Here is a 27,921-nt window from a genome sequence, read left to right as displayed (position 1 = left end):
GTTCTCAAAACCAAGAAATCCTGAGGGATCCAAGATGGATCTGAAAGCCACCTCTGCCATGTACTAGCTGTGTGACTTTGAGGGAACTCTAGCCTCTCTGAGCCTATGATCCCTATTTATAAAAATAGATAATAACACTCATGTGGCATCAGAATCCTCAACGTGGGAAGGAGAAGCAGCACAGGGAACAAAGGATTCAGTGCCCAGTTGCCCATGAGTAGCCACTCACACTTCATCACCTGCCAACTACTCCCTATAACTCAAAAATCCTGGATACAAGTAAGGATCAAAATGAAGGGTGGAGGATTTGGATATTCTGTATCTGATGCAGTGTGGAGCAAACACTTCGCCAAGGTTAATAAGGAGTTGGGAATTTTTCTATGAGGGGGACTGCTCGCTGCTAGTATACATGTATCCCTACTGGGTGGCTGCAAGGATCAACTGAAATAATAAACATGAAATTATTTTGCCAACAGTAAAACCCACTAAAAATTCTAGCTTCTACTGTCTCATTATAAGCCTGGTGTGACCTGTCATCCTCCCTTCTCTGAGTAGAAAGGTAAATCTGCCCATGGTTGTATTAGTCATTTTCCCATAAACGCACAAGCAATCTTTTGACCAAGGCTACCTGGACCCAAAACAGAAAAAGGGAAGTATGGTGAAGAATGAAGATTTAATTTTAAATGCCCTTGTCTTTCCAACTAAGCTTTGCTGTAAGAAAGGTCTGGCAGAGAAGAAGATTCCAAACAGAGATTTCATGGATTACTAAAAAGGAAGTGCTGCTGCATCTCAATTCCCTTCGGCCTCCCCTGAAATCTATGTGAGCCAGCCTGGTTCTCCACAGCTTTTTAAAAGACTTCCCCAGCCAGGCATGGTGGCTCACATCTGTAATCCCAGCACGTTGGGAGGCCGAGGTGGGTGGATCACGAGGTCATGAGTTTGAGACCAGCCTGGTCAAGATGGTGAAACCTTGTCTCTATTAAAACTACAAAAATTAATCTGGCATGGTGGCGGGTGCCTGTAATCCCAGCTACTTAGCAGACTGAGGCAGGAGACTTGCTTGAACCTGGGAGGTGGAGGTTGCAGTGAGCCAAGATCACGCCACTGCAGTCTAGCCTGGGGTACAAAGCAAGACTCTGTCTCAAAAAAAAAAAAAAAAAAAAAAAAAGGCGTCCCCAAGAGATAAAGGGAGGAGGAAGCTGGAGAGTTCTAACCTCTTGAGTCACAGGCAGATTGTTTCCTTTGGGTTATCTCTGACTGGGAAGCCACGGTGAGAGGGCATTGAGCCCTACAGTTGGTGTCTAGGCCAGTGATTCTTACCAGGGTTGGGGCATCAGCTCCACCTTAGCATGTGTGTTGAACATGCACATTCCTGAGCTCGATGGCCGACTCTGGAAGACGGGTCTGGAATTCTGTATATTTAATAAGGTATTTCTTAAAGTTCGAGAGGCTCTAAGAGAACATATTTAGATGATTTACAAGCATTTGAAAGATTTCCAAGTGAAATACCAATTTAAAACAACAACAGAACGGCTCTAATTTCATTTGAAATGGAAAGAAGGAGTTCTTCCCATGGGCATCTCTTCCCCTTCGGCAGGCTCCCAGCCCTTTCTGCTGGTAGACGAGGCTCTTGGGGATAAGGTGGTGATGATTGTTCCTAAAGGGCCTTGAATTACACTCTCAGCAGATACAGATCCAGATGACTTGCCTGGCTCTTTCTCTCAATGCCTGTCTCTCACATGTCAGTTCTTGGTCAAGGTGCAATCATGGGACCTAATTTGAATGACTCAGAAGTCTTGGTCTCACTGTTGGTCCCATACTGATCTTGTGGCTTAGACTTCTGTTGTCCAGCTGTAACCAAACTCCCACGTTACATCTGCTTTACTAACTAGGTGATTTTTTGCTTCTTCGAATCCAAGTCTGTTATTACACAAATTTCCAGCACTCTAATCTAAAAGTGGGTCCCTACCTCATCCTTGCCAGTGATCCAATGACTCAATTATTTTTCCCTCCAAACCTCTGCTTCATAACTGAGTCTCTGTTATACATGGTTAGGCTTCCCCAAAACCTACTCCCTAGAACATTATGTTAAGATTACATTTGGGCTCGAAGTAAGAGTACAGAAACCTATATAAGTGACTTTGAGATAGGAGAGTGGATGTTGTATTTGGGAAACCTGACATACATCACTGGATCCCGGGATCTCTGTTACCTCCATCTGGCTACCAGGAAGCTTGCCTTTGTATCTTGTCAGGCACTCATCCAACAAGTATTTATTGGGCAATTTCTATATAACCATAGTTACTAGGCACTGATAAAAATTATGTATGTAAGAGTGATTTATAAAACATATATTGATATATGAATGTAGGTACTGCCCCGGACCTCACTGGTATTGACAAAAATACCGCATCAGCCCAGATCCACAGATGCAAAGAACCTTGGGTAATTATTTGGCTAATTCAGATTCCCTGAATGATTTTGCTACAATGGCAAGGAAATTTAAGAACTTGTTTTGGGATGTGTGAGATGAGGTTGGGTTTGGTGATGAACATAAGAAGGGAGGGTTTGGTAGTTATACTTAAGTGATCTGGAAAAATACCAGAATGTTTTTATTTCAATAGACTTACATCTTGTAAGGTATAGTTCTCAAAGACCTCACAAAAGAATGAAATAAAGAGTTTAGTCTGAACAATCTGGTTAGAGAGGGGAAATTCCTGTAATCAGAAAGAGCACTCACAATTCTAAGTAAACCAACAAGAAATTCTAAGGGAATTGGGATTGTTTTGTAACATGTTGCTGAGCTCAGTGGATGTGAATGGGGACAGATCAAGCCAGTTCCAGTATTCTGTTGTTTTTGTTGTTCTGTTTTATGAAGACAGTGGCCTCGCTACCAGCAACCCAGATGTTTACTGATGTATTTTAAGGAAGCTCCACCTACAACTGTTACCTTTTTTTTCTTCTTCTAAACCATCAATTGTTTACCATATTTATAAGGGTATTCCAGTTTAAAATACAGGAATTATAAGACATAGATTGCCATTGACATGTTTAGCCCTGAAGAGTCCAACAGAGGAACACCTAGAATGGTGTTATCAGAAAAATAATTAATTCATTTTAAGAGTTCCTTCATTAGAGGCCAACTTCATGAGTTTTAGATATAAGAACATTTGCTTCTAGAAAGATGTCATTCTTTCCCCCAAAGAAAGAAAAAGTGCTAAATCTATAATAATATTAATTAAATACTGTCTATAGGCATTTTTAAGTTGACTGACGAAGTCATGATGGTCAATGAGGTAGAGATTTTTCTGGATATTTCTTTCTCATCAACAAATTTCTGAGTTCCAGTCAGGAAAACAAACTGTCTTGCTGCAAATGACACAGCTTGACTGACAGGGTGAAAGATACTTAAATAATGTAAAACACCCCGGTCATAGCTCTTGTTATTTAATCCCTGTTACTATTAATACTGTCTTTAAGTGTTCAATGAAAATATGAAAAGATGCTCAATTACATTACTAGCTAAAGGAAAAATTAAAATAAGTCACCAATCTTAGCTTTACAAATCGGCAAAAATTAAAATACTAACATCCAGTGTGAGGAAATGGGGGCCCTGTAACGTGCTGCTGATGAGAGTCTAAATTAGTATAGCCTTTCTAAAAGAATATATGTCAGCACCTATCCGACTTTACAATGTGCATACTCAGTAATCCAGCATTTTCTCTTTTACAAATATTTCCTAAGAAACTGTGCAAAGATATATATATACACACACACACACATACACATATACATATGTGTATATGTGTGTGTGTGTGTATAGGAGTGTTTGTATAAATATGTATATATGAAGAGATTTAACATAGCATTGCTAGAAAATGTAAAAAATGAAAAAAGTGTTCATCAATAGGGGAATGATTTAAAAAATGATGACCTATTCTTACGAGAGTTATACAATTAAGAAGACTCTATATGCAATGACCTGGAAAGAAAAAGCATATATTTTGCTAAGTTTTAAAAAAAATCAAGTCATAAAACAAAATGTAGAATGTGAGGTGCAGAACGTGAGGCCATTTTTATAACAGGGCATATGGGCATATACATAGACACAGATATGTCTCCTTCTATGAGCATTTAAAAAGGTCTAAAAGAATACTTGCTTATCTTTTAATAGTCGTTACCTTTGGGCAGCGGAATTGGGACAAACATAAGGCTGGGAGGGGACTTAAACTCTCTATAATATAGTTTCAGTACTGTAAGGACTTTAAAAAAATGGACAGGTAAAATTTTTCTTTTCTAATATAAGAAGTCAGTAAGAATTTGTAAATTGTATGTAAGGACTGTACTAAAAGCCCAGGAACCCAGGTATGTTGATTTATTATAGTAATTAGGCTTCCAAAGTTTCCCCCAGCATACCTGTACTTGAGCAAGCACAGTGCATAAGGGCATGTACACACACACACATGCGCACGTGCACACGCGCGTGCACACACACACAGTGGGGTAATCCCAATGGGAGCCGTTAGATAGGGAGCTCTCCGCTCCCAACAGGGACAACCCCCAATCAAAGGCTTAATAGCAGCATCACGGAATGGCTAAAAGCACAGATCTGGAGTCAGATGGTCCTGGGCGCAATATCCAGCTCCACTGTTTTAAGATTTAAACACTCTGGGCACTACAGTGATTCAGATTCCCCACCTGTAAAATGGGAGTAAACAATGCCTTCTTCACATATACACCATGGAATACTATGCAGCCATAAAAAAGGATGAGTTTGTGTCCTTTGTAGGGACATGGATGCAGCTGGAAACCATCATTCTTAGCAAACTATCACAAGAACAGAAAACCAAACACCGCATGTTCTCACTCATAGGTGGGAATTGAACAATGAGATCACTTGGACTCGGGAAGGGGAACATCACACACCGGGGCCTATCATGGGGAGGGGGGAGGGGGGAGGGATTGCATTGGGAGTGATACCTGATGTAAATGACGAGTTGATGGGTGCTGATGAGTTGATGGGTGCAGCACACCAACATGGCACAAGTATACATATGTAACAAACCTGCACATTATGCACATGTACCCTAGAACTTAAAAGTATAATAATAAAAAATAATTAAAACAAAACAAAACAAACAAAAAAAACACAATGCCTTCTTTACAGTGTTGTTATGAGGACTAGTGAGCAAGGGCATGACAGGCATTCACTACACTGCCTCACCCAGAAAAAAGTGATTTTTCAGCTATCGGTGTCCAAAGACATGCAGTCAAGCAGTTGGTGGGAAATGACTTTATCTTGCAAATCACAGCACCTCTATTGACAGCAGAATGTTAACCCTATAAGGAACCGCATATTTATGGTTCCATACTTAACCTTCATGCAAAAACAATTCCCAAGTAACTAAAACTTTCCATAATACTGTTTTTCTTTTCAACAGGCACCATCACAAAGTATGACTGTGGGCTTTAGGGTCAGACTGGGTTTATAAAACCACCTCTGATACTCAGTAGGTATATGAATTAGGGCATGGTGCTTAAGCTCTTCCATAGTCTCACCTGGGAGGTTGCTCTGGACTTGCTTAGAGCACCAAGTATCTGATACACAGTAGAAAAATAACAATAACAGCTGCAACGAAGTGAGCATCTACTGTAGTCCAGGCATTCTCTCATTCTTGTGCCAACTCTGAAACAGGGGTGTCAGTATCATCTACTAAACTTGAGAACCTCAGAATCAGGGCATTGCATGACCTGCTCATAGGATTCTAGTTAGTAACTGCCATCTTCCTGCCTCCAAACTGAAAATGCTTTCTTAAGCAAAGGACTGGTATCTATGGGCACTGTGAATTCCTCACAATTCCTCTTCCACAGGGCTGCCATGGCCCAGTGCTTCACTACTACACACTCAGTACCAGCTGTGTCTCAGTATCCTCTTTTATTATTCAGATACTCACAAGAAGCAGTAATATATTACATTTACCTCAACATGTAAGTGAATCGTTCATCCTATTTCCTCTGGGAAGAGGTCTCAGGCAGTTGGTCAGCACTGGGTGTTTAAAGATGGGGGCAGGGCCTGGCGAGGTGGCTCATGGCTGTAATCCCAGCACTTTAGGAGGCCGAGGTGGGTGCATCACCTGAAGTCAGGAGTTCAAGACCAGTCTGGCCAACATGGCAAAACCCTGTCTCTACTGAAAATACAAAAATTAGCCAGGCGCGGTGGTAAGTGCCTGTAATCTCAGGTACTTGGAAGGCTGAGGCAGAAGAATCGCTTGAGCCCGGGAGGCAGAGGTTGCAGTGAGCCAAGGTCGTGTCTGCACTCCAGCCTGGGCGACAGAACGAGACTCTGTTTCAGAAAAAATAAAAATAAATAAATAAATAAGTAAATAAAAATAAAATAAAATAAAAAGGGGGGCAGAGAAACAGGCAGGAAGTGCCCAGAGAAAAGAGGGGCCCAAATAAACTTGACTGTAAGTCACAATTTTGCCAAGGGCTGACTCTGCCAATCAGTCTAAGATGCCATGAGCAAAAATCCCTTTATTCTTGTCTTTTCTTTCTGTTCATTAATATTATTTAATGAGCAGTTATTAAGCACTTGCAGTGTGCAAATATTGTGGGACAATGCAGTCCCTGTCCTGAGACAATTTAGCGAGAGTTGATTCAATCATTTAATACTCTTAATGATCAAACATAGCACATTAACATAGTGAGTTTAATCTGTGTGGGTGCACACGCTCTCATGCTTGCGTGTGCAGATGCTTAGTTATATATGTAGATTATTCACAGTTCAGTCATTTCCATAATCCATCATTCCAACATCTTTTCTGGTTCAGATGACCATCTCACACCCCTCCCACAAAACTCAGCATGTTGAAATGCTCACTGCACTCGGCGTATACACCTAAAATTAACTTTTGTTTTTTAGAATTAGAACACAGTCAGATTTTCCCAAGTATTACTTATGTAAAACTGTTCTTGGGGTAATTTTGTAGTAATTAAGTATATGAGAGTAATTAAGGACTTCTCCGAATCTAATCATCAATCCCTGTTACTATGTAAGCATTAATAACATCATGGCTGATATGGAAAATTATTCCTGATTATGACTGCTGATTATAACATCAGAATAACATTAAGTGCACTCATCGGCTCATTTCTTTTGTGAATATGTCACAACTTTCTCCATGAAATCTATTACACTGTTGATTTATAATCAATTATATTTGTCTTTCTGGGATTTCAAGACGTGACACAATGCTTAAGTTCTAAGCAATGCAATTTCTTGACTTACTGCTTTATTATTTCATAACCTCATATATGTAGTTGTGATGAAATTTTCTGTGGGAGTATGTTTATTGTCTTTAAAATCAGCCTTTAAAAATAACCTTTAAGCAGGGCACGGTGGCTCACGCCTGTAATCCCAGCACTTTGGGAGGCCAAGGCAAGTGGATCACCTGAGGTCGGGAGTTCGAGAGCAGCCTGGCCAACGTGGTTAAACCCCGTCTCTACTAAAGATACAAAAAATTAGCTGGGTGTGGTGGTGCATGCCTGTAATCCCAGCTACTCTGGAGGCTGAGGCAGGGGCATCTCTTGAACCCTGGAGGCGGAGGTTGCAGTGAGCTGAGATCGCACCACTGCACTCCAGCCTGGGTGACAAGAGCGAAACTTTGTCTCAAAAAATAAATAAATAAAATTAAAATTAAAATAACCTTTAAATATTTAACACAATAAATCGGCAGTGATGAAATCAGTCTTGGCTACAGCCCATTGGAATCTTGTTGGAAAGTACCATTGCACAATCACCGTGAGTAAACAGCCAACTGAGGAAGAAGTTAGCTAAACTTGTATTTGCCACCTCACTGCCATTTAAATATCAATGCTCTGATATTTCTACAGTTTGAAAGATGCTTTGGCTCCTTGGTGGGACAAGCCGTTTACAATATGTTTTGTTCTTGGAGTCCTGTTGGTGTCTGGAAACCCTTTGTTTCTTGTTGCACTCAATTTGAACTGGACTGACAAGCTTACAGCTCCATACTGGGGTAAGAAAATGCCACCATTGTCTGGGAGCTGACTGGCCTGTTTTAGGGAGCCTACAGGCAGGGCATGCTTTAAATCATGGGAAAGATAGCTCAGGAACCATAGAAGCCATGACCAACAGGGAGGGCGCCCCCTTCCCACTGCTGCTGCATTGATTTCAAACAGCCCAGGCTGAGGAGGTAGCTTCAAGGTGTTTTCCTAACGAAATCTAATAAATGGTACGTGGATGACAGAAATCTCTGTGTTGGCGACTGGAAACTCCAGAGGGATGCAAAATAAGAGCACACAGTGGAAAGTATGGAAACCTAAGAGAATGGAAGAGATGGGAAAACATAGGGTAGAACCCTCAGAAAGAGGCCTGTGAGCTCCACCCTGACTTCCAAGGGAGGATATGAATGAATCTGTCTGTGAGACAGGTCATATTAGTCCCATTTTACAGATTAGAAAACCATCCTAGAGTGTGTTTGGCAGCCCCTTCAGTGTGCCTATCCAGTAAACACTGTTAATGGAATCTCCGTTTTGTTAACTATGGCAATGCACTAAAATATCCATCTTCCCAGACCCCCTTGCTGTGTGACTAAGGGTACACGATGTAGAATATCAGCATTCATGCTGTGATCAGGAGGATGGAAGCCACCTGTTAACAACGACAAAGCACAAAGTTGGGAGGAGGCATGGGCACTGTGGACTCTGTGAGGCTCCTTCTCCACCTTGCACGGTTTCCTATTAGACTATCTTGTCATGAGAGAAGGCTGAGGGCGGTGGCTCATGCCTGTAATCCCAGCACTTTGGGAGGCTGAGAAGGGTGGATCACTTGAGGTCCTGGGGTTCAAGAGCAGCCTGGCCCACATGGTGAAACCCCGTCTCTACTAAAAATACAAAAAATTAGCCAGGCATGGTGGTGTGCATCTATAGTCCCAGCTACTCAGGAGGCTGAGGCAGGAGAATAGCTGCAACCCAGGAGGCAGAGGTTGCAGTGAACATAGATCGTTCAGGGTGAGACTCCATCTCCAAAAAAAAAGACATCTTGTCATGAGAGAAGAATAAATTGCACACTGGGGTTGTTGGTGTTGTTGCTATAACATGATAAATAAACCCTGAAAAATCCTGTCCTTTGCACAAATGTGTATTAAAAATAAGGTCTTCGAGAAATCTACAATTGGGTCAGACCACCGAAAATCTTCGATACCTTCTAATTACTGCAGCAACAAAATAGTCAAGAGGAAATTTAGATGGGCAGTTCAGTGTGGCTATAGGCTCCTGGGTGGTTATTAAAAATCACATAAAATAGACTGGAAAGGCTGGCTGACAGGTACTGAGACAACAACTGATAGCAGGGCCCAGTGCACAGGAAGGTGTGTGGTCTGCCATGAGCTGAGGACCATGCAAGGCTGGATGTGCACCTATCTGGGAGGGAGCCCCCCGGGATTGTGCTCATTTCAAATGTCATTAAAATAGAGCTGAAAGGGCTCCTGTCTGGACAGCAGCTAGGCGGAGGACATTTTTGTTCTCTTCTCTTACTATTCCAGCTTTTGTCTAGGAAAGACTGTGTGTGAACAAACACAATTACACATTAATCTGACATCATTCCCCTATTTACCAGTTGCATCTGAGTGAACGGAACTCTTTAATAAGTCACTGTTGTTCGGGTGTTCTGTACATGTGGCCCGACATAATCCCAACAGTTAGAGCTTAATGCTCCTACCTCTCTCATTCCAGTCTCTACACAGCACTCTACTTGATTGTCCTAAAATACTGGGCTGACTTCTTCATTCGGTAGGTTACATTTAGCATGGCACAAAACCCTTCATGAGCTGGCCTTGTGAGTTCTCCATCCTCTTCCTCCTCTACTCCATGGCTTAACCTGTGTACTCCAGCCATCCTCTTGGCTCTTCCCTCTGTGCACACACACACCACACTGTCATTTGTGTTCTCACCTGTGCTCTTTGCTTCCCCTCTGCCTGGAATGCCTGCCCAATAAGGTATTTATCTCCAAAACCCTCTTCAAGCATCACCGCTACAGACCCTTCTTTGATATCTTCTTCTGAATAAATCAGGTGCCTTTTGCACCTTCTCTTATTGCATATGTCACAGTGTATTGATTAAATGACATTCATGTTTGCCTGGCACATAGTGGGTGACCAATGAACACTTGCTGAACTGAACTTGGTGCCTCCTTGATGGGCCCAGAAGCAGAAAGATTGGGAAAATGCTGTTGTAGGAATTCTCATGGCATGCTAATAATTCTGGAGTGATTAGGGCATTTAGAAAGAAATGATCCATTAGTCCAATAACAAAACGTACAAATATCAACTCTCGGGCAACTAATCCAGGCAACATTCTGAAGCTTGTCTGGGCAAGAGAAGTGTCCTAAGGAAAAAGAAAAGACCAAAGAACAAGTTTACATGATTGCAGAGTGTCCTTATGTTTACATCTAAAATAAAGGACTAAAGTGTACTAAGAAGTTGTCTTGGAGATCTCACCCGAACAGAGACCCATAAATGCTACCAAGATTCAAACATCAAAGGAAATGATACCTCATTCCCTGTACTAATGAAAGCAAAATGAATGAATGAGATGGATGCAGAGTCAACAAACCTAAGCAATGGTCCTGGTGAGAAAATTTGAAAAAGCAGTGCTAGTAATCTTTCAAAGTATGCCTTTTACAAAATACCTCAATAAAAATATAGAGAGAACACACAATGTCTAGGCTCAGTATCATTTAGCATTACAGCATGATTAACAAAACCGGATGGACCTCATCTTCATTTGGAAGACCAAAGCCCGTCTGACTTGTAACCTTTCATAGCTCTCTGTAATGCAACATCTACACACAGGAGTCTACATTTCCCCATGGAAACATATAAATGTATATTTATTTCAGTGTGCCTTTGACTTAGAAACATGTTGTTGATTAAGAATATGGCTTGGGGCCGGGAGTGGTGGCTCACACCTGTAATCCCAGCGCTTTGGGAGGCCAAAGTGGGCGGACTGCCTGAGGTCAGGAGTTTGAGACCAGTCTAGCCAACTTGGTGAAACCCCATCTCTACTAAAAACACAAAAAAATAAGCCGGATGTGGGGCATGCGCCTGTAATCCCAGTTACTCAGGAGACTGAGGCAGGGGAATTGCTTGAACCAGGGAGGGGGAGGTTGCAGTGAGCCGAGATCGTGCCACTGTACTCCAGCCTCAGTGACAGAGTGAGACTACGTTCCAAACAAACAAACAAACAAACAAAGAATATGGCTTGGAAATTTAGACCTCTTGATAAAGGCACCTGCATAGTTTGCTAAGGCAGCAATGCCTAGACATTTTATAATCTTATTTGTCTCAGTTGTTGTCCCTAAAAATACAGTGATGGTATTCTCCCTGACCTCTACCTACTGCAAGGAGTACAGAAGAAATGGGGGTGACTACACTCATTAAAACCACGAAGTTTTTGAAAGAGAGAACAAACACTCACTTGAACTATTGCATTAGTAACCCTGACACTGCTTTGGGCTTTAAAAATCAAGTCTTATTAGGGGATAGTGTTCTCTGTTACCAAGATGCTATATAACTCCTGCAAACTCGTCCAACAAAAGCTGAAAGGCAAGACCAATAAATGCAACTCATTAAGAAGGTCTCATTTTTACTCTCAGCATTGTACTGCCCACTTGAAAAATAGTAAGATACATTTTGTTCTTACTCTAAAGAGTAGTTGATGAGAACTGCTAGAAATGTTGCCTAGAAAGTTCCAGAAAAACAAATTCAGCAAGTGCTTGGAGAATGAAGTAAGGCAACATCTGGATACCTACCAATTAACTACTAGCAGTGGACCAATGGCTAATACAGGGGCATGCCCTTTGCAACCTCATCGCAACAGTCACTTGCCCATCTTCCTGGAGAAAGTCATGATTTCTCAATTTGCCTAACTACATTTTAAACTTATTTTTAGGGCTGATATTAGCAGTTTCTCATTGGCCATGGGAACTTTTTTAACAATTAGAATGTGAAAGCTCGGGCCTAGCACAGGTGACTGACACCTATAATCCTAACACCGAAAGGCTGAGGCAGGAGGATCACTTGAGCCCAAGAGTTCAAGACCAGCCTGGGCAACATAGTGAGACCCCATTTCTACAAAAACAATAAACGAAATTAGCCAGGTGTGGTCGTGTGTGCCTGCAGTCTCAGCAGCTCGGGAGGCTAAAATAAGACTGTCTCAACCCAGGAGTTTGAGGCTGCAGTGAGCTATGACTGTGCCACTGCACTCTAGCCTTGGGGACAGAGTGAGACCCTGTCTCTAAAAATAAATTGTTTTTAATGTGAAAGTTAAAAAAATCCCAACAATTTCAAGCTGACAATATATTCATTATTTAACTTAAAAAAAAAAAAAAGAAATGTGGAAGAAGAGTATTTTGCCAAGAGGTGCAGGAAAATAATAGGGTAGATCCCATTTTCTGTATCCTCTTGTTCATTATTCACTTGTTGAATGAGGGAGTGTCAATCACTTAGTCAGTAAATATTTACTAAATGCCTACGTTGCACCAAGTATTATGCCTGCCCTAGGGCTACAAACATTATCCCTATTCTCAAAGAGTCTAATTTTAAAAATAGAAGGGGATAGAAGGAAGAGCATTAAATTAATTAAGCTCCTACTCTGTGCCAGGTGCTTTTCCTGTCAAATCTTCCTAACAACTGAAGAGAGAAGATAGATGAAATGCCCCCAACTTAACGAATGTGAACTAAGACTCCATAATTTGCCCAGAGTCACACAGTTCAGGGTAGACTAGTGTTTGCATTCAAATTGGTCTAATTTCAAAACCCTTTTTGAAGATTTCTTTAGAGAAAACAGAAGAAATCACCCATTATCCTACCATCCTGATATAAAACCGTCAATATTTTAGAGAACTTCCTTCCAATTTTTCTTCTACACATAGGTCAATTTTTAAATTTTTAAAAATGTGTTTCACAGTTGTAATCAAAATGTGTTACACTGCATTTTCTTGGAACTTTGATACCATCAACTGTGAAATGCTCCATTACTCTAGATAGCACCAGAAAGAAAAATCACTGCCAATTACATGGTACCACCATGAGCTATGTCCAGATTTCAGTGATGTTAAAATGTGAAGGTGAAAAATTTGTGTCTTGGAATCAATGGCCTACTCTACATTTCACACAGCCCACACTCAGGCTGTGCACCTCCTGCCTGGAGTGGTGAGGATGGCTTCATGGCGCGGGGGACCCGGGTCTCTTTCGCAGTAGATAAACTCCTTGACTGGACTGGCAGGCCCTCCTCAGAGGGAAGAGGGCTCAATTTGCCTGTCTTTTGCGTGCCTTGATGCCTTGCCTTGTACACAGTAGATACTCAAGAAGTATTTCTGGGTTGAATAAATACATAACTAAAGCTTGAGAAACAATGTATAGCCAGCAGAAGGTAAAAATGACCATAGGCCTACAGAATGGTACAAATGCAAATTTTGATGGGGGTTTGTGTGGCTACACTGGGCAAGTGGGGAGATGAGATGGATAGAACTTTGAGGCAGAACCAAGAGCTCTGATTTTTTAAGGTCTCTTCCTTCCTACAGCTGGCTGCTGTTTTTGTATCACCTCCTCTTTGCTGTTCAGGCCTTTACTTTGATGTTCTTGTCCAAGTCTAGCTCCATACTGCTGGTTGATTTTGCCATCTTGGAAAATTGTTCACGCTCAGTTTGCATATTGATTTAGATTTGTTTGGGAATATCACCCATTAATTTCAAGTAATAACTCATATGGAGAAAATTCAGGCATCAGCAAGAGGCAGGTAGAGGAGAGTTGTATTTTTTAGTAATTGAAACATTCAGCCTAAAAGGACAGTATCTCTTCTGCTTATACAAATCTGACTGCCCTAGGAAGTAAAAGCCTGTGACAGTTCAAATCTATATGATTTGGCAATTCAGCTTTCTATGGATGCTCATTAAGATAGGTGCCTGAAATGGCAAAATGAGTTTAAATAAAGAAAAGAAACTAAGACTTAGTTCTCTATGCATATTCCCCATTAAACACAAGATCTGCACATTTAGAAAATCATTATGATTTCTCTTGCTTTCCTTTTCTCCGTTTCATCCTCCGTTCACCTAACAAGTATCCGTCTCTTTGCCACTTGTAAAGAGCTGTGTTAAGTTTCCTAAAAGATACAGTTTTCTGATGGGTCAGTCAATGCTCACAGAGAAGTTTGCACATTCATAGTGAAAGCATGTTTTATTCACAGATAAGTAAATCACAAGGTGGAGGAAGCATAAATACTACCAGAGAAAGGCGAAACAGAATCAGAGTTTAGAGCCTGGAGAGATGACGTTGGCTGGGAGATCGGGAAAGGCTTCAGAGAGGAGGTGTCATTCCGCCTGCGCCTTGAAGGTTAGCGAGGATGTGAACCTATGAGAACGAGAGCAAAAACCTAGCACAGCAGAAGCACGCCTGGGCACAAGAACTCCTGTCATGTCTTTCTCCATGGGCTGTCTATTGTTTAGAAACAGGATGCTATTGCTGGTGTTAGAGCCCTGGTCAATGAAAAAAACCAACAACTTGAGCTGACCAGTGCGAGGTATAATAAATCATATCATCATCAGGCCAAAGTCAGGAAAATACCATAGGATTTCATGCCTACCAAGTGTGAAAGTTTAGAGGCAAATGAAAGCCTAAGCCTCGTGCAGAACAGAACATCTGAAATCCACGACAGGTAACTAAGATGAAAAGCAACAGCACAATGCCACTTTTCAAAACTCAAGGGACTGCCAGCTTCTTGCTTACCATGGACATGGATACCATTTGGTTGAAAAGAAGAGTTTGTTTCTGGCTGATAGGACTTCAGGTGTGAACCCGATGGCTGCTGGGTATGGGAAGGCTGGGTTCTTTGCAGTATTGAAGAAGGAGCCGGAACTCTCCGGGGGCTGATATGGTGAGGAGATGGAGCAGAAGGTGCAAACCTGAGAAAACAATTATAAAAGGAAACATGAGGGACATAAAACAGCAGGAACAAAGACAAACTCTCCAAAGCCAAATTCTCACCTCCCATTCTGGCTAAACAAGAGCGTGACAACAAGCTTTTTAAAAAAAAATCCTTCAGGATTTTTCTCTACCCTCTCCCTCCCCACTGCCATTTCCCATTTAACCACTGAATTCTCAACTGAGATACAGAGGGAATAAACAAGAACAATAAAGGGAAAACCTACTCACAGTTTGGGTTTCTCAAGATTTCTAAGCTGCATTTCAAGTACACTATGTTTGGTGAAATTCAAAGTACATCTTTTGCCAAGCCCTTTTTCTGCTAATTTTTAAAATCCATTTGCATTTTAGGGGGAAATTTGATCCATATGTTTCTGAATCATTTACACTTAGCTCATAAACATTTTGTTTTGTAAGATATATCTGAGGTCCAAGAAGTGTTGTTACAAGTCTTTATTACGAGCCTCTCTAATCCTATTCTCTTTAAACAATGCATTTTCTTTTGCCAAGAATGAATTAACTTAAACTTCAAAGGTCAAGTGTGGCTTGAAATCCAGAACCCACGAGATCTGCGTGGGCTCCGTGCCTGGCAAAGAGTATTCTTAAGGGTGTGATAGGAACATGATGTAGGAGTCACATACGCCAATCACAGTAAGACTATTGGTGGTTTCTGGGGTGGGGGACATATTGGTGTTTAAATAAGGTGATGTTGTCAAGAAACCTGGGATATGAAATGGATGATTGTACATTGATCTTCCAATTGTAAAGGAAAATTGGAAAGACCTGACTCACTATGTTTAAAATGACAGTTTATGCTTTCTACCATTGAAGGCAAGATGGAATTGTGAGAACAATGTTACAGTTTGGCAATGTCTATCAAATATCAAAATGATCTTCCGGGTGCCAGTTCAGTAGGGGACTGGCACAAGTGTAAGGGAGAAAGGAGCAAGGAGTCTGTCAGTGCAGTAAAATGAAGCAGCAAAATAACTTTGGGGAAAACTACATTAGCAATGAATTGTTTAGTTTCCTCAAAAAGTCCCAGTAAGCTGAAAACTTTTAATCAGCTGTTCCTTACAGTGTGTAGAAAGACAGGCTTTGTTTTGCACTAACACGTATAGGTCACCATCTGCTTACATTGCTTATTTCACAGGAACAAATCACTTTAACTTTGCTGGGCTTTTGTGGAGGGCCATAGATGATAAAAAGGGAAGATGAACCAGTCAAGTTTATAAAGTGATTGGAAACATTCTGAACCAGAATATTTAATAAGGGCAGAGTTTCTATGTTTGTACTATAGCAGTAAGAAAGCATGGGACAAAAATCTCATGTTCCTTTTGCTTTTCCCATGTGAGGTGTGATGAGACTATAGAAGGTGAATCTAAGAACCAAGAAAGGAAGAGTTGGACTTGCTAACCTCTAGGGAAAAGAGGTCAAGGCGAGGAGCTTAAACAAACCAGCTGGGCTGGGATGCCTGTTTAATTGATCATTTACATCTTCATTCCACTGAAAGAGAATAGTAACTGACTGTCCCATGCTGGGTAAATACACATTGTCTGAGCATATCATCTTAATTGGGATGACCCTGAAAAGATGTGCTGAATAGCTGGAGAGAAAACACAGCAAGCAAACCCTGGCACTGCCCTGAGAACATCTAGTAAAACTCATTTGCCAGGATTCCTCATATGGAGGCTATTTTCTGGGGGAACATGTCTTTAACGTTTCTCGCAAGTTGCTCTGAGGTTGTGGGAGAGGGATGAGGAATTGTGAGATCACAGACTTTAGGGGTAGAAGGAATCCAGGTTACCACCTAATCCCGAATCCCCTGGTACTTAAAGATCCCCAGGGTTGGAGGGAGGAAGGATCTGAATTTCAAGGCAACCTATGGTGCTATTTAACAGTCATTGCTGGTGTCCCAATTTTGGTTTTTTTTTTTTTTTTTGGGCAAAGGAGCAAGATCCTTTGATTGGCTCCCTAATTCTGTTTCCTCAGTTGCAAAGAAAAGATGCAACTTGCTCTAGATGGTTTTACAGTCACTTCTTCTGGAATGTCTGCTATCCTCTTTCTGTTGAGGACTGATGGGACACACAGATGTGTGAATGGGCAAGTCAGCAAGTAGATCTATATCTAGATCCTACATATATATGATTCTATATAATTATATGCTAATTAAATCATTCTTATGTACTCATTCAGGGAAGCTCCAAACCAGGGCCATGCTCTCTTGGCTACCAAATATTACCCAGTATAATAACATCATTGAATAAAGAAAAAAATATGATAGGTACAAATCATGGTTTTAGCACTGCTATCTCAATGACATGCAGGAATAAAATATTAGGGCTTCAATTGACTCAAGATTTTGCTTTTTCCTAATTCAGGCTGAATTTTCCTCTATGTTATTCAAATAAATAAATTTATATAATATAAAGTTAATATAATTTCAAAACACAGTATGCCACCCCATATAAAGTATTAATGAAAATTTAAATATAAACTATTCTAAGTAAAATACACATTTAAAGTAGGCTTTGATTTGAAAAGGAAAGAAATAATACAGAAATGTTAACTTTTAAACATGTAGAGCAAAAAAAAAAAAAAAGGACAAAAAGTGATCACAATTATCCAGACAACTGCTAGGAACAAGGAAGTAGATAGGAAGCCACCACTAAAAAGTCCAGCATCAGAAGTGAGTGTATATATAGGATTGATTTTCAAGTACAGCAGACAGAATCAATTTTGTTGCTGTGTAAAAACACCACATAGTACCATACTTAAAATATTTCAAAATTTATTAATTTAAATTTAATGTTTATAAAGTTAGTTACTTGCTAACTAGCTCATAGTAGAGTAGAAATAGTAAAGTAAAATCAGGGGTGAGAGGGCAGGAGAGGCGTGGGGAAGATGAAGAGAGAGTCTACCTGTTCGAGGTAAAGTCCCTGGGAATGTCAAAACACAAAAATGGACAACTCTTCCCTTAGCAAGAGAGATGCCAGGAGAGTGATTCAACAAGCTAACAAGTAGTCTGAGGTTATTTGGTGCAAAAGCAAACAACAAACAAACAGAAAACACACATGCTTAGATGCTCACTAAGCAAAAATAAACTGTTTTCACTATTGTTGAAGGCAAGGTACGGGCCTCAGAATCCCATCTTCTAGGTGTCTGCACCTACTTTACCCTGTTTCTTCAAAGCGCACACACACACACACACACACACACACATATCAAAATGAATATGCCCTGAATATTCTGCCCCCAAAAGTTAAGTGAGACTTTATTTTAAATCAAATGAAGGTGAATTAAAAATTTTTGATGCTAAAATAAAACATGGTGATGCCGAGGATAAATTGTAGTTTTTCACCATTTTCCCTCTTACGGAGTATCTTATTCCCCAATTATATCAGACCAAGATGACATCACTCTCATTCATCTTGAGTTACAGTGTGTCCAAGAGCCAGAAGAGACACCTTCTGACATCTTTTCTAGGTCCAACCCTGTTCTCTGGTTGCTGATCTGCAGTTGACATTTCAGAGCTTTCATTGGACATGGCTTACTAGTCTCTTCTTTAGCGTTTTAAACTTCTTTGAAACAATAGATGATTGTTCTGCAAATGGGCTCATAACAGCCTAAAAAAAAAAAAATTACTGCTTAACAGAAACAGATCGCACAAAAGCTAACCAAAGAACTGAGTCAAACATTTCCACTCATTTGGTAGAGGAGTTTGTATAACCCTACCAAGAGCAATGGTATGCAAAAGAAAAAAAGAAAGGGAAGGGGAAGGATTTTAAAACCTCATAAAAAATCCTCTGTGGGGAGCCGGGCACGGTGGCTCAAGCCAGTAATCCCAGCACTTTGGGAGGCTGAGGTGGGCGGATCCTGAGGTCAGGAGATCGAGACTATCCTGGCTAACACAGTGAAACCCATCTCTACTCAAAGTACAAAAAATTAGCCAGGTGTGGTGGCAGGCGCCTGTAGTCCCAGCTATTCGGGAGGCTGAGGCAGGAGAATGGCATGAACCCAGGAGGCGGAGCTTGCAGTGAGCCGAGATTATACCACTGCATTCCAGCCTGGGTGACAGAGCAAGACTCCGTCAAAAAAAAAAAAAAAAAAAAATCCTCTGGGGGTTGAGGAAACATTTAAAACATTTCTGCAAATATGTATCTCTACCTATCTCAAAGAATGTCTGATTATTTGTGGGTATTTACTTGGCTACTCTCTTTCCCTTCTACGCCCTTCTCCTCTGCTTTCTCAGCCACAACCCCCTGTTACCATTGAGCTCCCCAGCCATGCAGTGGCGTGGCCCAACAGCATTCAATCTTAGACTGTTTCTCAGATCAGTTGCTCCCAACTGAGATGTGTAGACACTGAGACACTGAGACACTGAGAACTGTTTAGGTTCATGTGCAGAAAAAGTGGGAATGGCAGGAGAAGCAGATGGACAAAGGAGAAGACAGACAGGCCAGAAGTCACACCCACCTAGGCTTGGATCCTGGGTCTGTCTGTTACTAGCTGGGTAAACAAATAAATTCCCCACTTTCTCCCAGGATCAATTTTAAGCATAAAACAAAGGTAATCTCAACTTTCACTGAAGGTTGTAAAGTCCGTGGTGACATTTATTCATTCAAGGGGTCTGTGTTGAACACTACATGTGTGGCATCGTTCTATGCACTAGGGATAGAGCAACAAAAGACACATATCTCTGTCTTTGTGGAACTTACATTTTAGTAAGGGGAGGCAGGCAGTGAAGAAATTTAAGTAAGCAACATATCTACTGGGCTAGAGAAAATGAGTGCTATGGAGAAACTCATGGAGACAGCAAAGGGTAGGGTGGATTAGGAATAATTTTAAATTGGGAAGTCAGGAATATCAAAGTACTTAATACAATAAATGTCTGATGCCTTCTGGGTGGCCAATACATGTTTATGGAATGACTGATTGAATGTACATTTAAGGCATCCCTGACATTAACATGTACCCCAGTGTTTGAGAGCTGTGTAAGACTGTGGTCCCAGCAATGTATTAGAACATCTACAGAGTTCTTAGAAAATCTTAAGACTCTTTCCTTTTTTGACTATTCAGATATAAACACTAAGGCTCAAAAGAAAGTGAGGCATACTGTTGGTGGGAATGTAAATTAGTTCAAACATTGTGGAAGCCAGTGTGATGATTCCTCAAAGACCTAGAACCAGAAATAGCATTTGACCCAGAAATCCCATTATATACCCAAATCCCATTACTTTGGGTATATAATCATATAGAGATACATGCACATGTATGTTCACTGCAGCACTATTCACAATAGCAAAAACATGGAATCAACCCAAATGCCCATCAATGATAGACTGGATAAAGAATATGTTGTACATATACACCATGGAATACTATGCACCCATAAAAATGAATGAGGTCATGTCATTTGCAGGGACATGGATGGAGCTGGAAGCCATTATCCTCAGCAAACTAATGCAGGAACATAAAACTAAACACCGAATGTTCTCACTTATAAGTGGGAGCTGAACAATGAGAACACATGGACACAGGGAGGGGAACATCACACACTGAGGCCTGTTAGGGGGTGTGGGGGAGGGAGAGTATCAGGAAAAATAGCTAATGCATGCGGAGTTTAATACTTAGGTGATGGGTCGATAGGTGCAGCAAACCACCATGGCACAAATTTACCTCTGTAACAAACATGCACATCCTGCAAATGTATCCCAGAGCTTAAAATAAAATTAAATTGAATTAAAAAAAAGAAAGTGGAGCATTTACTCATGGGGCTGATTTTCTGGTTCTAGAAGTAGTTAATCTTGGTCTTGTGTGTAGGTCTCCTGTGTTGGTGCTGAGTTTCCCAATGGAATATCCTGAGTCCATATATTTATACAATTATAGAATGTTTTAGCTGGAAAGGGCACTGGAGCACCATCTTATTTGGACGAAATAAAAAATGCCCAACGAGGTAAAATACTTTGCTTAAAGTCACAAAGGTGAGAAAGACTTCTCTAGTGGAGATATAAAGCAAGCAAGAGTGGTGGGGTGAGGGAGGAACGAGGAAGATTCCTGAGGGCATCTGAAATGTTCATCTTTATCATGGGCTGGTGGGAGGGCGTGTCAGTATCATACTACCTTTAAAAAATCGAGCAATGGCAAGTGTAGCTCAGTGTGCTTTGGTGAACTTGCTCAGTCCCGAACTGGAGTTCTTCATGCACAACATAGAATATACCTTTAGTCTTTCTAACTAGGTAATTCCTTTCAGGTAGGGCTCTTTCCCCTGTGTATAAGTTCAAAGTAATTCTTTGTCAATGTCCACATTTATTTCTTTAACAAAATTTACTAATAGATTGTGTTGCAAGTCAAGCATGTCATAAATATTTCTTATTTTTCTTCATTTGTGCTGTACCCACAAGCAGTTCTAGCCAGCAACATAGGACTGTGTGTTTTACCACTGCTTTGGGGGTTAACACTTTGAAAAGAAGGAATTTATGTGTTTACATGATCAACTAGATTAAAAGTTGGTATGTGTTCTCGATAGTTTCTTTCCCCCCGTCTCTTCCACGGCAGCTACAGACCTCCTGAAGAAGGAAGGATTCATTAGAACAGCTTGTTTCATTGTATTCACACGAAAAATATTATTGACTTGCTGCCAGGGAGTAGAAATAATGGATATAAACTAGTCTACGATGGATTTGGGGAGGTATTTTTTATTTCCCCAAAGAATTGCAGGGTATCATCTGTGGTGGTTTTAAAATTCATCTGTGAAAACCAATCAATGAAAAATGGCTGTAGCAGTTGGCCAACTGCAGAGGGGGAAGAAAGGAATCCTTTTCAAAAGTTAAAAAGAAAAGCCCAGTTTTAAGGATTTCACATCTGATTTAACATCTAAAAAAACCCCGCAATGATAATACCCCACTTTGTATAGCCAGACAGCACTCCATTTTAGTAGACTTTAGTGGTCTTTATAACGATTTATGAATCACTTCATGAATTCCTGGCTGACTCATCTGGGTGACTATAGTATCTACTTATACTTCCCTTCTGTCTCACAAAAGAGACACTTGGACTCAGTTCAATCCAGATTTGTCCCCAAATGAATCACAGCACGTTACTGGGGGAACTGCAAATTGAATTCGGCTTCTGAGACAATCAAGACCAGCTTTCAGTAAAGAAGGAACAGCCGCTGGGAAGTGTGGGTAATTGCAACACTGTCCACTGGGGCAGGACCGGGGCAGGGCAAGAGCTGTGTGTCCATCTGAGGACTCTGTCCCCAAATAGTCCAAGAACTGAATCCGTCCCCTGGAAGAGCTTGGTGCTCCTTATGAGAGGCTGGGTCAATATTAACTGCAAATAATTCATTCGGTTGGAAAAGACCAGGACTCAAAAATGATTGCCTGAACCTACATTGAGCATGACAAAATGAAGTCTGTGAAGTTGGTTGTAGGTGAAATGATCACAAATGCTTTTTGAATTTATATATCATGAGTGAGTGAGTGTGAGAAACAGAAAGGACAGAGTGTTCTAGAGGAAAGTTTCTCCTCTTGGGTATAGGGAGCAAGCTGTAAGTCAAAAAACAAAGTAATCAATGCCCAAGGCAGATAAATGTTATTTTTTTTTTCTTTGAAATGCTGAAATGGGACCCAGAGCATTGCAATGTTTCTCCTCTGTGGAAAAAAAAAGGGAGGAGGGGAGAACGTCTCGAGTATGTCAGAAAAATGAATTATGCAGGACCAAGAGAGGAGTTTTCTGGAATATCCTGACTGCAGAATTGGCTGTGACTCAGTTGTTTGTCTATTTCAGAATCTGACATGGGGAGAGAGGGAAGAAAGGCTGATTCTGCCAAATCCTCTCTTTAAAAAAGCACCAAACTGAAGAAAATGTATCCAGTGTGGTCCTAGACATTTGATGTAAAAAATTCTACTATGAAAAAAAAAATCTGCAATGATATCATCTCTTGGGTTTCTCTGAGTAGGTCAGAGCAAGGGGATTAACTCATAGTCCTGTAGCAAAGGCAAGAATCTTTCTCTTGTTCAGCATGGTGTCACACATAGCGTTCAATCTACTTTACAATAGAATGCATTAGATGAAAGAAAAACATTCAGAAGAGAGTGTAATGAGAATGTCAGATGAGAAATAAGACAAAAAATCAGTGTTATTTTTGTCTAAGCATGAGAAAGGGAGGCATAAGCTTACAAAAAATGGACTATCCAGTATCCTTCTCATGGTTTCAAAATGCAAACATGAGTCTTTTGAACACAACAGAAGAACTTCAAGAACCAACTTTAAATGCAGTACTCCTGCCAAGTGTGGTCAGGTGCCTTTGGAAGCCACAACCATAGAAGACTTCAAAAGTCAATGTAATCCATACATTTGAAAAGAAACTGGCTGGGTGATGCTTCAGTCATTAATAACATGTGCTGTTTATATGTGCTTTTTTTTTTCTCCATATATTGAATGTCAGGTGCAGGAATTTTCTGCACCTTCTCTTAAAGATAAGACTCAACATTTGACTAGAGAAATGAATGGAAGGAAACAGCATATATTTTTAAAATTCACAATTAGTGAAGGGCTTTTGGCTCTTATAGATGGAAAAAGAATAAACCCTCAGCTACTTGCTACTAATGTGTATCTCCAACAATCTTACCTAGTTCTCTAAGAAGGTAAGTATTTAACAAATGTAGGTCATTGCAGATGAAGAATTACTCTGCTGAACATGGTTCCACAGACCTGGTTCTCAACTTGGTGCCAATTCTTGTGCCCAGGTAGATGATACATTTGCCCAACTGGTGCAAATGTCCAGCTGGATATTATATTTGCCCAGCCTCTGGCTCTGAGGGGAGAATATCTATTCAAGAGAATGAGCCTAATCATTTTCTCTGAGGGGAAGGATGAGTAAAACAGATTTTTTCTCCTTCTAACTAAATAGAAAAGCAACCAAAGACTATTTCTCCAAAAAGGACACAAACACAAAAGGCTCATCCAATGAACTTTGCCTCTTGGTTTCTGCTCACCTCAATACTCTCCTGACCACCAATCAACACAGTTCTTCACTTGTACAAAGATAATCTCTTAGCAGCTAGGTCTCCTGACTGTCGCTACTTAGGAAAGGAAAAAACCATGAAGATTTCTGGAGCATACCTTTAAAAGATTAAGTAGAGGCAATCCTTTGACCAGCCTATTCTATGTCAGAAAGGAAGCACTTTGGAATATGTGGATGTCTTGACTCAGGCTAGAATGGCTTATGGGCTTTTGCTTTGAGAATTCTGACTACATATGACGTGCTGTTTCAGAAACAGCAGATAACAAGAACACACTAACAAGTTGGAATAACACCATGAGTTAGTGTGACCTCCCTTGTTGCTTCATGCTAATGCAATGAAGTAGAGGTTGCAAGAAGAGAAATTTTATTTCACCTAAGCCTTTCTTGTTACTGTCATGACTCACTTTCCTGACTGAAAATCCAAGGGGACTAAGAAAACATCATCTTGTGCTTAACATGAGGTGGATTTGTTTGGAATATGGAAACAAAATAAAGATGGTTGATTTGGCTTTTGGAGGTCAAATGACTTCCTTGGCACTTCAAAAATGGTTTCTTTTACAGGCATCCTAATAGTTGGTTTTTGATATATGATTATAATTAATCTAAAATGAAGAACTAGTGCATTTCAAAATAAAACATACATGGATCAGAATCTGATATAACAAACGCTGAAACCACAAGTGGAGCTGTTTGCTTGGGAGACTGTCCCACAGAGGCTCCCGTCAGTGTCTCCTGTCTTCCCAGGAAGTGGCCTGGAGGAGAGTGTGGAGGTGGAAGAACAACAATCCCCTGCTCTGGGATACTGTAACCACTCTCAGAAATAACAAAGGAATGAGAGTAGTATTCTTGTTTCCATCCACATTCATTCATTTTACAAAACTCCTTAGGTTTCTCCTATCAGCACTGAGCGGTAAGCATTCTGCACAAGGTAGCCGTCAACCTGACATAGTCTCTGTGCTCAGGGAGACTGGGACCCCTGTAGGGTAATAGAAGCAATTGGTAAGCAAATAGTGCAACTTCAGGGAGCGAGAAGTCAATGAAGGAAAATTAAAGCAGAGTTAAAGAGGAAAGGGAGGTGGGAAAGGAAAGTTTTAGATAGTCAGGAAGGGCCTTTCTGAGGAGGTACTATTTGAGCAGACACCAGAAAGGAAGGCACAAGTCATGTGAGGTTCTGATGAGAGTGGCTTTCAGGTCTCAGGAACAGCAAGTGCAAAGTCCCCAAGGCAAGATTAGTGAGTGTTTTTTAGAAACTCCAACAAGGCCAGTGTGGCTGGAACAGATTAAACAAGGGAATTGACAATGGGTGAATTTAGCAGAGGCCAGACCACAGAGGGTCATGTACACTACAAAATGGAGTTTGAATTTTATTCCAAGTATTAGCCAGGGAGAGGTGTGAACAGAAAAGAGATTATTCCATTTACATTTCAAAGGGCAACTCTCGTGGTATAGAGCAATGTCATGTGTGTGCTGGTGGGATGAGGGTAGATGATCATATGTAGGCAAGATTTGATGCAGAGAGACCAGTTAGAGGTATTTTGCTTAAGATGGGAGGGGACAGTGGCTTGAACTAGGGTGGAGGAGTGGAGTTGATTAGTCTTGAAATGTATTTTGAAGATAGAGCCAACAGGACCTACAGATGAATTAGATATGAGAGTGTTTGGGCAAAGGGAGGAATCCGAGTTGACTCCTGGGTTTTTTAGGTTGTTAACAGTAAGTTGAAGATAACTATATAGACTTAGCTCTTGATTTTCCTCCATTATCGAGAAACACATTGGACTGAAAATTATGTTCACAGAAGTTTTGAGGAACACATGGACATTTAAATCAGAGATAGGTCAGAGAAGACTGGGGAAGCCAGTTCAGCTATGTTTTTTTGTTGTTGTTGTTGCTGTTGTTATTTTATCTTTTTCTTTTCCTCTGGAGCCATTCACAATCACTAGACTGGTAAAAAGAAAGTAACCAATGTGATCTATTTCCTTGTAAGTGTATGTGTGACTTCCAGGAGTATATCAGGGGAGTGTATTTAAGAAGTTATTAGTAAGAGAAGAAAGTTCATTCAAAAGACCAAAGACCTAACTGATATTTGCCACAGAGGATGAAGCATGGCTTTGGCCATGGATCCTCAATAGTTAGGAAGCTTAAAGACTGGCTGGCCATTCTACACTGGAAGAAACATTGAGAAGTACCAGGAACTTTCCATAGATTTAAAGAAAACAAAATAGGGACAGGCCACCAACCTTTTCTAATCTAAAACCCAAAGCTCTCATCTCCATGTTCAAAAATAGGATATCAGAATTTTCTGCCTCTGTACTGCTCACAACATTGAGATCAGGAGCAACTTTTATTACATTCAACAATTCTTGTGTGTGCGTGGGCATGTGCATGCAAATGTGTTGGGTAGGGAATGGATTTTGGACCCCACCTCTCTTAATCTTGAATATCTGTGGAAGTTACCTTTCTGTAGAGAGAAACTGGTCCCCTCATGGGATGCTAAATGAGGATAACAGCTTGACTTCTACATAAAAGTGCTGTGGCCCAAAGAGAAAGAATGATGTTCATGATGACATGGCACAAGGTGAGCCCCAGAGTGACAGACTCTACCAGAGGATGATGTGGATGTCAACATGCAGGTTGACAAAAATGGTTATTTGAGGCTTATATTTGTCTTTTAACTATGACTTTTCTCAACTATTCCAATGATCAAGATTGTCAAACTTAATTGCCTATGTTTATCTGTTACCCTCTAAGTTAGATGTGTTTCTATATGTGTCGGAAAGTCTCTGTGATACGCATCAATGACCACAGAGCAGTGCTCACTGGACAAATTGCAACTATAAGATGACACACAGTCATGCAGTGAACTCTTAGTCATATCCAAGTTTTCTCAGATATAATGGAGACAAGTGAAACAAAATTACTGCTGGATTAGATCTCTAATTTTCAAATGTTCATCACTTTGCCTTTAAAATGGAAGTAATTTTTTTTGTGACACTCAGTGACTCTTCAAAACCCTGGTAGTTCATGACTACATAAAATACAAGCTTCAAATTGCAAGAGACAAAACTGTCTTTACAAATGGTATTAAAAAGGAAAATAACACAATCCCTACTGTGCTGCTTCACTAGTCCAGGTGGTGCAAAACAATGCCTTTGGCTATTTGAGAACAAGATGAACGATTTTTCAATTCCTTGTCCTTTTTCTTCTATCAGGCAGAGAATGCATTCTGAACTCTTTGTGGGTGGATAATAGACGAGGGAGGAATTTGGAATGTATGCAAGAGCCACTACATCCCCCTTATTGGCCCAACACACAACTTCTTGTCCTCAAGTTAAAGCCCAAACCTCTAAATGTGGCTGATAAGGTTACTCCCTAATTTCTACACTACATTCCACCCTTGCTGGCTCTCTTCCTCCTTAGCTTTTGTATACAACACTTGTTGTACATAGTCTTCTTGCCTGTAGGTTATCAGCTTTCAGGAAAAAATTTTTTTCTCTAGTCCTTTCTCCCCAATTTTGGGTTATGTGCTCTTTCTGTATGCATCCACAGGCCCCTATATCACCCCTTCATAATACTCTAAACTATGATTGCCTATTGGCTTGGTGTCTTCCATTAGACTGGATACTCTGAGAGGGCAGGGCTTCTGACAATGACCTCTTGCTTCGTAGGCATTCCCCTCATTGGTCTTTTTCCTTTCTCAAACCTTCCTTGGAACCTGTCCCTGTATTACTCAGTACATGGCAGTATAGAGGTCACTAGGAAACTTAAGGTTCCTGTTCACCAAAAGTTAACAATTCGGTTAGCATGGTGACATCTGGTAAATAGTACATACACGAAACAGATGATAAGATCCAAGGGATTCATCAGGGGAACTTGATTTTGTGAACTGTGAGAGGC

General features: G+C 40.7%; 1 protein-coding gene across 2 annotated transcripts in view; it reads right to left on the bottom strand.

The window, feature by feature from the left end:
* The window catches only part of GLIS3 (GLIS family zinc finger 3), a 488,814-nt gene that overhangs the window by 17,350 nt on the left and 443,543 nt on the right, over positions 1–27,921 (bottom strand). For both annotated transcript variants that reach the window (XM_025360354.1, XM_025360355.1), the window contains one exon: positions 14,805–14,980. In XM_025360354.1, the coding sequence (XP_025216139.1) occupies positions 14,805–14,980 (176 nt within the window). The remainder of the gene's footprint in view (positions 1–14,804; positions 14,981–27,921) is intronic.

This window comes from Theropithecus gelada, chromosome 15 (assembly GCF_003255815.1).
Source record: "Theropithecus gelada isolate Dixy chromosome 15, Tgel_1.0, whole genome shotgun sequence".
Taxonomy (NCBI): Eukaryota; Metazoa; Chordata; class Mammalia; order Primates; family Cercopithecidae; genus Theropithecus; species Theropithecus gelada.
Note: the sequence above shows the minus strand (reverse complement) of the source record. Positions and strands in the feature narration are given on the sequence as shown.